General features: G+C 41.0%; 1 protein-coding gene across 1 annotated transcript in view; it reads left to right on the top strand.

Annotated features, from left to right (window-relative positions):
* The first annotated feature begins 652 nt into the window (after nt 1-652).
* TMEM26 (transmembrane protein 26) overlaps nt 653-14,403 on the top strand; it is a 43,334-nt gene continuing 29,583 nt past the window's right edge. The window contains exon 1 of the mRNA XM_045877908.3: nt 653-1,388. Within this exon, the coding sequence (XP_045733864.1) occupies nt 1,198-1,388 (191 nt within the window). The 5' untranslated portion in view covers nt 653-1,197. The remainder of the gene's footprint in view (nt 1,389-14,403) is intronic.

Here is a 14,403-nt window from a genome sequence, read left to right as displayed (position 1 = left end):
ATTTGATCTTCACAATGGCCCTGTGAGTTAATAGGCTTAGTACCCCCTATACAGATGAGGAAACTGAGGTACAAAGTTTATAGCACTACTAAGTGGCTGAGCCAAGACTCCAAGGCAGCCAGCTGGCCTGGCTCTAGGCTCCAAAGTCCACACCACCCTGCCTCCCCCATTGCACTGGTGCACTGTGCTCTTGAGTATCACTGAATAGTGTGAGGTCACTGGTCACTATGCCATCACCCCACAAGGAAAAGCACTATGGTAAGCTGTCCCAGGAAATCACTGCTCGGGTTCCTTTAAGATATGGAAGAATGCACACCCACAGGGAAAAAGAAACCTTCCTGATAACAGTATCCGAAATAACTGAGCTTCTAAGCAACTGGATTTTTTCACCTCATGAAATGCTTGTGGGGGGGCGGGGGGGTTGAGAGTAGGGACGACATCATAAAGAACATCCCTTTGCTTTGATAACCCCATGACCAAAGAGTGGAAGTGACCGGGGCTACCCCCTCGCTTAATGAGGCGCAGGGACCGCTCTCAGTAAGCCCCATCGGATTTCCTCTAGTCCTGTGAAGTTTTCATTCTTCACACTGCGCAGGAACAGCGTTTCTAAAACTGCTTGGACAGCGGATTCTTTGGCCCTCCTCCGTTCCAGCTTAGAGTCACTATGACAGCTTGTTCCCGTAAGAAGTGTGAGTGAATTAAACTACTTCGGGGGAAAAGCCAGGGAGGAGATGCCACAGATGCGTCCTCCTCCCCCCTTTCAGGCTATGTAGCACCTCGACCCTCACTCCACCCCATCCCTCGGAGTCGGGAAGTTTTGGAGGACATCCTGCGGGGATGGGATGGGGTAGATTGCAGGGATGGAGCCTGGCTCCCGGAATTGAGAGGGAAGTGGGCAGCGCAGGGGAATAACGCCCTGGAGCCCCCGGAGGCGCAGCCCCAGACTCCCTGGAAAGCCCAGCAGTCTAGACAGGTTGGGTTTAGATTCTCGCCTCTGGGAGAGTTGTCAGGAAGTCTGGGGGAGGGGCGAGCCGCTGTCTCCTGTTCTCCCGGGCTCGGGAGGCTGAGGAGGGACGGCAGCAGCAGCGGGTCTCGGGCTGTCACGTTCCCGCCCACGGGCGGGCTCCGGGGCTCCCGAGGGGGCCCGCGGGGCGCAGGCGGGGGGCGGGGGGCGGCGGGCAGAGCGCGCGGGCCGGCATGGAGGGACTGGTCCTGCTCAACGCCCTGGCCACCCGGCTGCTGTTCGTGCTGCACTCTCTGATTGGGGTCTGGCGAGTGACCGAGGTGAAGAAGGAGCCGCGGTACTGGCTGCTCGCGCTGCTCAACCTCTTGCTTTTTCTGGAGACTGGGCTCACCCTCAAGTTCAAGCGCGGGAGAGGCTACAAATGGTGAGCGCACCCCGGGAAAGGGAGGGCGCGCGGAGTCCCTGGGCACTGTTCCCTATGGCACTCGCCAGCAGCCCAAGAGCTCATCTCCCCCGCAGTCCGCCCATTCTTTACTCGGATCCGGACCCTCTTTGTCCTCGCCCGGAGCTTCCAAGAAGCGCGAGATGCTTGCGCATCTCTGGGACATGCCGGAGTGCCTTAGGGTCCTGCCTGTCCCAGGGCAACACAGGGAAGGCTCAGTCGCTGCCCACTGTCACCCAGTCCCAGCAACTTGGAAGATTTGAATAAAGAAGGGAAGCGCTTGCCTGCTCTGCAGAAGGTGCTCCAGAGCAGGCGAGTCATGGGGCCAAGGGGATGTCCATGTGCCCTGCTTTCTGAACTTGGGGTGTGTGGGTGTGCACTCGTTATTCTGTGCATGCAGGTGTGGGGATGCGTTTCGCTGGGTACAAGCGACTTCTATAAGAGCTTGTGTGCATAGAACAGTCTCCCAGGACGAGAAGCCCCTCGAAGCACTTCTGTGCCGCCCCGCTCCCTTCAGCCTGGCGCCCTGACATATGGCACCAGCTTCAGGTGCCCCAGGTTGGTTCCTTCGGAGCTTGGTTAATGGAAGTTCTTCTTGTCAAAGAAGGGTTGCCACGCTGGTGGAGGGACCAGCAAGGAGGGTTCAAACTTAACATCAACCTGCAAGAACTACAGGTTCTGTGTGATATTTTATTTCCTCCCTGAAAACTTGAGTGACAATAGAAGAGTTGAGAAAAAGATTCTCTTGCCATTTACAAAGAGTTTCTACCTCCAACCCTCCACTCCCAGTAGATTTTCATCCAAACTTCTCCAAGCTAGGCCTCTTCCTGTATTAATTTTTAAAAACAGTAAAACTATGGTCATATAAAAATCCAGTAAAATGTATGCTATACATTAGTAAAAAAAAAAGTAAGGCAATATTTTCATATATGTCAATACTTTTAAAAATACCTAATGCTAGAAGAAACACCATTAGTCAAGTCAAAGAATTACATACACAATGGCATTATAGTAAGCCACCATGTTAAGGGGGGAAAACCCCTCTCTACAGTTTTACATACTAAACTGCAAAAGGCTGTGTATCTCATGACAGTCCAAGGGTGAGAATGTGTTGTTGTGTCTCTTAAGATGATGTGAATCTCGCTTAAATTTTCCATTGTTGAAAAATTACTAGAAATATCAGTGAAAAAATTACTAGAATTATCAGGTAGAATCCTAATGTAATACAATAAGGATGGGACTATTATAGCTCCTCCCCCACCCTATGATCAGCTTATTAAGCAGTAAAGATTTGAAGTACTTTCCAATGTGCCTTTTCAAAACCTCAAAGAAAAATGGCATTAGCTTCCCCAATAAGCCTTAGAGTTAAAGAAACAGAAGGGGAGAAAAATGTTCATCCAGCAGGTCGTATGAGATTTATTTCATTTTTACGGAATAGCTTTAAGATGCTAGGGTAGAAAATATCTTCAGTAACAGGAGCATGAGGTCTGAGGCTGAAAAGTGCTCCATGGAAGGTAGTCCTGTCACCAACCAGCACAGCTTCTGGGAGAAAGGTCAACCTTAAAAGGGGGACCAACCCACTGGGCCCCAAAATATCCTCCCTCATGTTCCAAGAGTAGACCAGAGGCCTTCATTCATGTTAAGTCAAAATTCCCCTCCAGTTATGTAGAAATATTGTAGCCAGTTGAAACTTTACCTTCAGGTCTATACCATCATTGGTAGCTGGTTCTAACTGGTATGTAACTTACAACTATGAGAGGATAAAAGACTGGGGCAAAAATGCGTGATCAATGTTAAATAGGGTACTGGGGATGTATTCGTGTATAGAGTGTGGTCTCAAAATCAGAAGGAAAATGGAGCAATGGAGAAATACTTATTTGCTCTGAGGCATTGAGCAAGTTACTTAACCTCTCTGACCCTCGTTTTCCTCATCTATAAATACTTATCGGTTGTTATAAATTAAATGAAATAATATATTTCATGGTTGATGAATTAAAAAGGAATTTTTTTTTTAGATCCCAGGATTTTTTCTCTTTTTTTCTTCTTATTAAAAAATATTATGTGTCGGGCGCCTGGGTGGCTCAGTTGGTTAAGCGACTGCCTTCGGCTCAGGTCATGATCCTGGAGTCCCGGATCGAGTCCCGCATCAGGCTCCCTGCTCGGCAGGGAGTCTGCTTCTCCCTCTGACCCTCTTCCCTCTCATGTTCTCTGTCTCTCATTCTCTCTGTCTCAAATAAATAAATAAAAAATCTTAAAAAAAATATTATGTGTCAATTGGACACATTTTTCTGTCTATACAAGTCCAACAACTTCACTTGAGGGACTGGCCAATAAACCATTGGCTCAGAATCAAAAAGTAGAAAAAACTTTCTCACCTTTATTTCAGAACAGGCCATGATGTGTACTGTGCATTTTAGCATTTATTGAAAAAATTGTGCTGGCTCGATATCTAGACTAATATTTGAAAATAAGCAAAGAAAATAGTGGATTTGGCTTGTAAAATTTCAGGAACAAATGAGTCTTTGTAAATGATCTAAATAGAAAGTTGATTAATGAAGCTTTGTTCTACTGATATTACTAAATGCTTTGTTCTACTGAGCCTGCAAATGTGGTCATTTTTGTGGTGGACAAAACTCACACGCTATTCTGTCATAAGTTTGAGGGGGAAAAAAGGTCAGAAGATGGGATGCTGAAAAAATATAGAAAATTATCCCTGATATAACATGGTAAAAATTAAAAAGTATTTGATTTGGGACATATTTCATTTCTGGGTTGAAGTTTTCTGAGTAAGGCAAGGCATGATTTTTTGTTATTTTTGAGTGTTAAAAAAAACAGTTTCCATCAGGAAATCAAGACTGATGAAATTTAAAAAAAAGCTAAGTAAATACTATGACCGTATCTAGACATCTCTCTAGGAATGTCAATATATAGAGCTATATGCAGATCAATATATTATGTATCTTTTGATCCATTGGTCTTATATTTTGGAAACTATAGAACCCAAGGTGGTCATATGTAAAGGCATATATACAAAAATATTAATTTCCATCTTGTAAGTAAAAAATAAAGCTAAAAACAATCTGATTATCCATCAACAGACTGATTGAAAAATTATAATATACCCATATTGTATATATTTTGTTGGTATTAAAAATAATGCACCAGAGTTTAGCTATTGACCTCAAAGGATCTCTGTGATATGTTGTCAGGAGAATAAAGTTACAGAATTATGTATATTATGGGCTAATTTTTTAAAGGACTTGTCTAAGAATTATCCTTTGTATCAGTTGAATACATTATCCATTTACAAGTTAAGAAGAAGAAGAAGGTGCAACCTTCCCATATTTTAAATCAATCAACCAATGAAATACTGCCTGAATGGTAGATCAAACTCCGTACACACAGGAGGTGAAAATTTCTTTTCCAGAACATCAGATCCATGAGCCTCCTTTAGACTAGTCTGGTCTACTTTGAACATTGTGCTTTTTACCAACATTTGCACCTGGCCCCACATAAATCAGTGGAATGATACCTTGGAATGATACATTGACCTATAGAGGAAAATGTGAAAAAAATTTCCTAAAACATAGCAAACATATTACACTTGTCAAAAGAATGTTTCTTTAGCTATCCTTTGGAAAGGAAACATAGAACTAGTGCTGCTGCTGAGCTCAGCGGTCCAGCGACAGCAACATTACATCACCACTAATAAAATGCAGTTGGAGAAGTTTAATTTGTTGGAATCCTATAGGATAGAGAGGGTAAGCCAACAACAGATGCCTTGTTAAGCCCAATGAATGTGTGCTGGTGGAATTGGCTCCTTTTTACCTGGTATTTATTAATTTCACGTGCACATTTCACTTACACTCCTGTAAGATGGAGATGAGTATCACTTGCTTTATTGTTTCTTGATTTTATTTTCTTTTGTCCAGGTAACAACCCAATAGATCTATGAATTACCATTTAGGTAAAGTCAAACACAAGACAGTGTTTCTGTTGTTTATTTGCCAATACTGATAAAATAGTCCTCAGGGTTAGAAAAATGACCAAGATTGTGACAAGTTTGAAGACTGTTCACTTGAAAGCAGGTGGTATCTGAGAATAAATAGAGATCTAAGTTGAATTTATTGGCGAAAGTACTGAATTTTAAGCACTGAGCTTTCCTCATCAGAATTTCAAGAATATAAGGTAAATATAATTGAGCTAATAAAATACCTCACTTACTTGGTCAACTTTCTTCATTATATCTCTTTCCTTTTTCCTTCATTGAGCTTAATCAAATGTTTATTTGTTGAATTACCCAATAAGTACATGTGATACTATGCTAGATGCTGTGTGAACAGGCAGAAGAAACAGAAAACAAACATATTTGAGATTTTAAAATGAAAGGTAGCATTCTGATTAAGTGTTCGAATATATGGGAATAATTATGAATATTTAGCATTTGTTGATGCCCAGGCTCTTCCAAGTGTCCTACAGAGATTATTCCATGTGCTCCTGACAGCAGCTGCAATGATTTTCTGTTTCTCTGTTTTCCCCCATTTTTAGATGAGGAAACTGAGGCACAGAGCTATGAGCTGTCAATTGAAGTAGCAGGGATATCAAGAGTCCAACAGTTTAGAGGAGAAAGGATGTGATGATGTGTATGGGGGTGGGTTGGATAGGGAGAAGGGCCATCATGGCATTTGAGCTGGAGCAGGAGAAATGGGTAAGAGACAGGAGTGCAAAGGCTGTGTAGTTAAAGGACATCCTGAGGGAGGTGAGTGTAGGAAACCTTGAGCAGATATCTCTAGAGGAAGCACACAGTCTTATCAGTCTTCATTCAACAAACATATGTGGAACAGCTAATAGGTATTAGACACTGTTTGAGTGTCAAGAATATGGAGGTGAATAAAACAGGTAAAATCCCGCCCTGAAGAAACTCCCATTTTAGTCCAGGGACTCAGCAAATAAAGAAGTCAGTAAGAAACAAGTGAGCTAAAAAGTAACAAATGAGTGATCTGAACTCTGGAGGACTCAGAGGTAGCAGTTACAGATGGATGAAGGAACAGGGAGAAGACTCCACTGGGTGGTCCGAGAGGCCTCGCCGGGGAGGGGACATCTGAGCTGAATCTATTTAGAGAGGAGAAGGAGCCAGTGTGGGAAGAGCCAGGACAATGAAAAAAAGAGAGAAGGGCCAAGTGTGCCCTGGGACATTTCTGACATACCCCCCAGAAGACAGATAAAACTGCCTTTCTTTCCTCTTTTTCCTGGTCTCTACTCTTCCCCATGTCCTTGCTCCAAGTGAAAAATTCCTTCTAAGTTTTATATTGTTACCATATCTCATTTGAAACACCATGTGTTAGGCAATGTCTGGGTGGCTCCCAACTAAAAACAGGAAAGACAAATTAGGAATCAGAAGAGATTCTATCCTAAACTGATTTCAAATTCAAAGTAATTTTGTAAACAACAACAACAACAACAAACCCACCCCCACCCCCCCAAAAAACACAACTCAATGAAATCTGTTTTGAATACTCAATTGTATTTAGAAGGTACAATAGCAGAAGTGGAAACCTAGACTTGACAGAAACTGTATGAAGCCTAACCTTGAACAAGTCTTGGGTAGTGTAGGAGAATCTTTGTCATTCTGTAGTGTTTGACAATATGTATCTTCCTTCATCAAAATTGCTTATGAAAATACCAGTGAGAAAGTTGGGAAATAAAAGCGCTCTTCTCCTGCTTATCTTTTTGGATGTCAGGGAGGATGAAATGGAGGGATTTAGAAGGAGACCCTATGATTTCCATATGACCAACTTGGGCAATGGAAAATCTCCCAGCAGATAGACTATTTCTCTCATTGTTCACACTTGCTATCCAGATTTCTTGAAATCTCTGTTTATCTTTTAAGTTATTCTAGGAACACTTTCCACTGTGCATTGGATTTGTCAGCCCTGTCTGCAGTGTGTATCCAGAGTTTTATAATATTCATTGTCTTCACATTTTGTTTGTGTGTGTTTTATATCCTGAGCCTTGAACTCAACGCACAAGGATGACTGAGGTTTGCATCTTTTTTGGAAGCACACATTGAATGTTATTAGTAAATGACTTTGTTTTTAGTTATCTGAGTCATGGTTTAAGAAGAAGAGTCTTATCTTAACTTGAATTAGTACTGTGCTTCACTCCTAAGAAAAAGTTGTATTTTCTTCTTTTATTTCACAATGGACTTGGGATCAAAGCAATAATTATGTCTGTATTTAGAATGGGACCCCCAAGAAACTGAACCATTAAGTGATGTCCATGCTTTTTCCAAGAGTATGTTCAACGGAGACATTTAGAACTAAAAATTAAGGTTCTAATATTTTGTAACTTCTTGTACTTGACAGGGAGAAAAACAAAGTGCACATTGGTGTGGGCAGCTCCCGTGAGCCCGTATAAATATATCCTTCCTTCTGAATTTCATGCATTTCTCCTTCTCATGCAGTGCCATTATTTGCATACAGCATCAGGACAGATCTGAAGAGTTTAACTTCTTTTCCAACAATGGAAAATTCACCTTTCCCTCAAGGTTTCTTCTCCCCAGGTGCATGTCCCTCATTACTCCAGAAGTTTCTCTGGAGTACTGATGTCAGGAGAGTTAGATCTAGGGGATATTAGTTATTTTGTTAAAGAAAACCACTGTTTAGTTTTTAAATAAAATAGGGGTTTTTATATGCAGGTATCAAAAATTGAACTTGAAAGTCACATTGAAGTAATATTAAGCACATACAAATTGTTAATATAAAATGCCAGGGTGGGGACTGATTTGGTTTCTTTTCTCTGAATACAAACCTAGGGTAGTCATTTAGGGAAGGGTGTTGTATTTTATCTTCAGTTTGTCCGACTGATTTCAAAAAGACAGCGGGTGTACAACTGACATAATGTTGTATGCTTATTAGAATAAAAATTAGGATTCCTTAGGGGAAAATAGTCCTCTCTACCATCAGTGTTGCTGCTAGCCCTGGTCAGGTCCTTCATTATTCCTTTGCTTTCTTATGTCCCTGATTGAGCCTCCCGTCTCACACACTTGTTTTAATCTGCCTCGAATAGCCTCCTAATAAATTGGCTGTGTCATTTCCTGACAGCCCGTTAATAGTAGTGATGAGCATGATGATGAAGGTGATGATGATGGTGACAAGGGGGGTGGAAACAGTTATCAGTTACTGGGTACTGACAACGCTCCAAGCCTGCTTTACATCCATTATGTCAGCGATCCTCATGACGACCCTAGGAGATAGTTTTTCTCTCTATTACCATTTTATGATGAGGCCACTGCTGCCCAGCAAGGCTCTATCACTTGTCTAAGGCAACAACTAGTTATACTAAATCACAAAAACAATTCCTAACATCCCGTGAGTGCTCACATTTATTGAACCAGGAAGGTACATTGCCCACATTACCTTATTCAGTCCTCACTAGAGCCCTGGAGGTACTATTCATGCTTCTACCTGCACAGGAGGAAGCAAAACCTCAGAGGCGTCCCCATCCCAGCGCTGAACTCCATCAGCTGATTTCTTGTGGTCTGTATTCAATAAGCAGATTGGGTTTTGTCTGTGGAAGATACAACTACATAGATTTTTAGGATCAAGGATTCCCTATAGTGGGGAAAGGTTCAAAGTATCTTGTTCAAAATTGGGATGACCTGAAAGTGGGCCCTGACGTGATTTTGCTTAGAATGGAATGTAGGAAAGTCCAGACTACACATGGACATGGCTCAGAGACACTCTTGCATAAGCAGACATGCTTGGAAAGCCAAAACAGGACGTAAAACAAAACAGAAGAGGGGGAAAATCCTTGAGCGCCTTTATTTTTGGTCCTAAAGTGAAGAAACAATCTCTTCTACAGAACAGAAATACCACTGTCTTTTATAGAACAAAATGAGTTACAGCATTACATAAATAACATCCATCATGCATTTTATCCTCTCAGAGACCATTAAAATTCCTGTAGTCATTAGCACTAAAGTTCACTTAATCATTAAACAATCATTTATAGTACTAAGTGCTATAATGATGTTTTGAAGGAATATAAAATACATGCAGTTATATGAGAATAGGAAAAAAACAACACCCTGAGAACCAAATAATTTTCCACAAATTAAGTCCAAGACTGCAGAATGTCTGCAGAATAAAGATACAGTCATTACGATAGGCTTGTTAGACAAGGAAAACTTCTCAGGTAAGTGATTTATGTATTGGCCTCTGTAGTAGCTGGGGATTTTACAAGAGTGCAGAGAAGAGAGAAGGGTTTTTCAGGTTGAGGGAATAGCATGATGACAGTACTTAGGATTTTAGTTAGAACCAATTCATTTAAGAAGATGTCATGATTTTCTTTGACTCAAACAAATAAATAGTACATAGATCCTAAAATTGATGCATATTTTGTTCCTATAACTTGTTTAGTCATACTAAAGCATACTGCTGAGTTTTGAATGTGAGCAACTTCAAATTTAATAAAACCTGTTCTTGCTTTAGATATCCTTTCGGAAAATTTAAGTGAAGTATCTAGAACTAATTTTGCTGCCAGTTTATATCATGATTTGGGAATATGACTTTATTAGAAAAACAACTGGCAATAACAAACAATGAAAATTACAATGAAGAGCCCTACTATTCACCTTCAGAAGTATTGTCTTGGCAAAACCTAAATGTGGGCATTTGTTAAGGGTTTTCAAAGCATAAAGAATGGGCATTCCCAGCCCATATGAAATTCCTCCTGGTCTCCTGTGATCTTGTACTTCACCTGCTCTCCCAGGAGATCACGGACAAGACAAACCAATCATCTGATTTGGGCACCCATTAAAACGTGCTCACCCCTTAGTCAATTTTCCTTTCGGGGGGAGTTCTCATGAGCTTATGTCCAGTTGGTTGTGGCCTCCTCCCCTCCCTAATGGGCAGGCATAAGCAAAGGCTCTGGGAAGGTCGTGACTGGGAGGGTGTCTGCTTACGAAGACAAATGGGTGGCATCTGGGGTTGTATTTGTGCCTTCCCAGGTGTCTGGAGTTCTGTGTTCTACAAGAGCATCTTCAGCTGTGTGTGGAGGCTGTCATGCGGGCCACTCTTGCTGCCGTGGACTGACACTAAGCTGTTGCTGAGCAGCCCAGGTGGAAATCGCGGATGTTGAGGCCCACTTATAGAAAGCAGTCTTGTGAAAGGAGGACGTCTAGACAATCCTTAAGCTGTCAGACACTGTCTGGGGGCTATGAAAGGGTATCTTGACCTAGTTTATTGATTTCCATGAAAATAGGACTATTATTATAAAGTGCTCTGGAAATTTTATTGAGGATACTCAAGGCAGTTTAATGTGAGACTGTGGTCTAGTATCCTTACAACTCCAATCTGCCTTTCTAGCATAGGAAACACTGATAAATGAAGTACAAATAAAATGGTGATCCGCACCAAAGTAATCTTAGAACATTAGTTTTGCTTCACTTAAATGTTATCTATTTTCAGATCTATGCATATGATTGGAAGACTAGAATCCTCACTGTTTGCAAAGAGAAAAGCCAAACAGGGTAGTGGGGATATTATGGTTAATTTTTCTATTTGCTTATTTATATTGTAATAGGTTTCTAAAAGGAACGAAGCTTACTTTCTCAATAAGAAAATGATAACTGTCATTTTTTAGAAAAAAGAAAATGGAACCCCAACTTTAGACTAATGGTGAGCCAAAGTAAATAAGATCCCTTGTAGGGCTAAACTGCTAAATGTCATGACATCATCATTTTGTGAAAAACACTGTAATTTGTTGAAATGACAACTTTGTATGATAAATAATATTTTATTTTTGGATGAAACAAAAAAATGAGGCTAGCTCGTTAAGAGCTCAGGGCACTGTCTAGCAGGTAACTGAGTACATAAACAAATAGAGAAAAAAATCCTATAAGACGTTGCTCCTGCCATGTACTTTAGAGAGAACCAGTGGGTTGGATAAAGGCTGTGGTTTAAAAAACAAAACAAGGGGGCTCCTGGGTGGCTCAGTTGGTTAAGCAGCTGCCTTTGGCTCAGGTCAAGATCAGGCTCCCTGCTCAGTGGGGAGCCTGCTTCTCCGTGCCCCTCTGCCTGCCCCTCTGCCTACGTGTGTGTGCGCTCTCTCTCTCTCTGTCAAATAAATAAAGACAGTCTTTAAAAAAATTTATAAATAAATAAATAACAAAACAAAAACACCAAACTTCTGTGGAGAGAAAGAATATCTTTCAGAAGGTTTTAATTAAAAAAAAAACTAAGTAAAATAATTTGTCATTAAAGTATTAATGTTGGGCACCTTTGTATTCTGACAGGATAGTGGTAATTGGTATCATAGTATATTTGAATCTCTAAGGCCAGAGAGCTGATTAGTAATAGGGTATTACACATTTTATAAAAATTTCCCACTTGGACATGTCTTATGAATTTACCATAAGTTTACCAGTTTTTGTTAGCTTATTAATAAATAGTATATCTTATTTTCATAAACAAGTATTCAGAAACCTGATTTAAGTTATTTCTGGGTTGGCTAGCCCCCTCTATGGTATTAGACTTTGTACAAAGTACTTGACATTGACTTACTTTTGATGCCAGTGAGACGTAAAGATTGGAGTAAAATTATTCGGTAGCTCCTAAGGAAAGGCATGCAATTTGATTAATTACATAGAAAAAGATAGGATCAGGCCTAGTTTTTCATTTTTAGAGTTCAGATTCTCCTTGGTTCCAAAACTGAATTGCACTGATAGTGCATGATCTAGAATATGGCAAACCTTCAAGCTAATAAGTAATGGCTAGAATGTCACCTTGGAATATTAAATCTTTCATAGTAGCAAAACAATATTAAATTCATATAAGAACAGAATAATTAGTTTCCCTCGGTAAAACCTCTGATAAGAATCAATTTATGGTGATATTTCAAGAAGAGGTTTCTAGTCAACCCAGCAACAGTGTCAAGAAAACAGAAACTTTAGGGGCGCCTGGGTGGCTCAGTTGTTAAGCGTCTGCCTTCGGCTCAGGTCATGGTCCCAGGGTCCTGGGATCGAGCCCCGCATCGGGCTCCCTGCTCAGCAGGAAGCCTGCGTCTCCCTCTCCCACTCCCCCTGCTTGTGTTCCCTCTCTCGCTGTCTCTCTCTCTATCAAATAAATAAATAAAAATCTAAAAAAAAAAAAAAAAAAAAGAAAACAAACTTTAAATCAACCAGGGCCTTATCAAATCAACAAATATTTGTGGGGAACCCATCTTGTGCCAGGTACCGTGGGAGGCGCTGAGGGTATAATGATGAACACACAACTTTTGTGCTCATACTACTTACAGTTGCTGGGAGACAGTTAAGTGACAGTGAACATACACACATATGCACATATATAATTATAAATTTTGAAGATCTATAGGATAAAAGTGAAGAGTGCTATAAGACAGGTATAACAAGGACATCTAATTTAGACTGGAGGGACAAGGAAAGTTCTTCCATGGGGTCTCATATACCCAACATGAACTATGAGAAGAAAATAATCAGGTGAAGAGTGGGGGTAAACAAATATTTCAAGGGAGAGAAATACAGGTATGAAGGCCTGAGTTAGGAAGGCATGTAGGTTTTCTCCAGAACTGAATGAAAAACAATGTTATGGGACCACAGTGAGGAAAAATGGCAAGCAACAAAGCCCAAGAGGTAGGCAGGGCCCTGAGCGTGCAGCATTTTGTAGGCCATCATGGGCAGACCATGGCTCTATGACAGGAATTGCCTTAACATCAAATGTGGAGTTGGGGATAATGACGTCCTCAGCAGTGCAATTTCCTTTGATTCAAGATGTCTTAAATAGGTTCAGTTTGGGGAATTATAGTTTGAAAATAGGATTGATTGTGAGTTCTTTGAAGAAACAGCCTTCTGACCTGGTATCCTCTGGGTCCTCTTTAAGTGTAGGTACTGAATGTGTAGCTGTGTGTTTACTTGCAGAGCTGAGCCTAGGTAAGGTAGCAACACACATGTGTTGAGCTGTACACTATTAGGCCCATGACACACACCGTCTCCTCTCATCTTTGCAACCATCCTATGCACTGGATATTTTATCTCCATGTTATAGATGAGGACATTGAGTCACAGGAAAGGTAGCAAATTTCCACTACCTCGGAGGATGTACCTTGGAACAGATGATTCAAATCTGGGTCTCCTAGGTTTATGTAGTAATTCCTCATGGCCACAACTCTAGGAGCATACTTGCTCCGGGATCTCCTGACATGGGAATAAAAAAGGTCCTTGTAGATGCCAGTACGCTCCATTTCCTCCATTTTATTCATAAATTCAGGCACTCAAGGATTTAAGCATTTTCTTTTTTTTTTTTTAAGATTTTATTTATTTATTTGACAGAGAGAGACACAGCAAGAGAGGGAACACAAGCAGGGGGAGTAGGAGAGGGAGAAGCAGGCTCCCCACTGAGCAGGGAGCCCAATGTGGGGCTCAATCCCAGGACCCTGGGTTCATGACCTGAGCCGAAGGCACTTAACGACTGAGCCATCCAGGCACCCCTAAGCATTTTCTTAATAAGCATTTATTAAAGACTTAGTAAGACACCTGATATCACTGAGAAGAGGGAAAGATGAATGAGAAGAAAGAAGGAAGGGATATAAATATATATAAGACAGAATCTGCCTTCAAGGAGCCTATATTAGGAAAGCTAAGGCTTATATACACATAACCATGAAATAGTGGAGAATGTGTTGGGTCACAAGAGAAATATAAGCTAAGATTAATTCCTGCTATGCCTCTGAAATACAGGTAAGATGTTGATGGGTAGAGAGGCAAGAGGAGAGCATTCCAAAGCAGGCAGTCATAATTTGGAGGGACATTTCCTCTAAAGTCATTTCAGAACCTCTCTTCTCAGATTAATCAAGCTGACAGAGCATGGAGCACTTTGTTCTTAAGAAGGACCCACGGTCAAACAAAACATATGCTGTATGTGGCTGAAATGTATTCCTCATATCCAAAATAAAATATATTTAGACACATTTTAATACT

This window comes from Mirounga angustirostris, unplaced genomic scaffold (genome assembly GCF_029215605.1).
Source record: "Mirounga angustirostris isolate CCGP_5_RB_7025 unplaced genomic scaffold, mMirAng1.0.hap1 SCAF_6, whole genome shotgun sequence".
Taxonomy (NCBI): domain Eukaryota; kingdom Metazoa; phylum Chordata; class Mammalia; order Carnivora; family Phocidae; genus Mirounga; species Mirounga angustirostris.
Note: the sequence above shows the minus strand (reverse complement) of the source record. Positions and strands in the feature narration are given on the sequence as shown.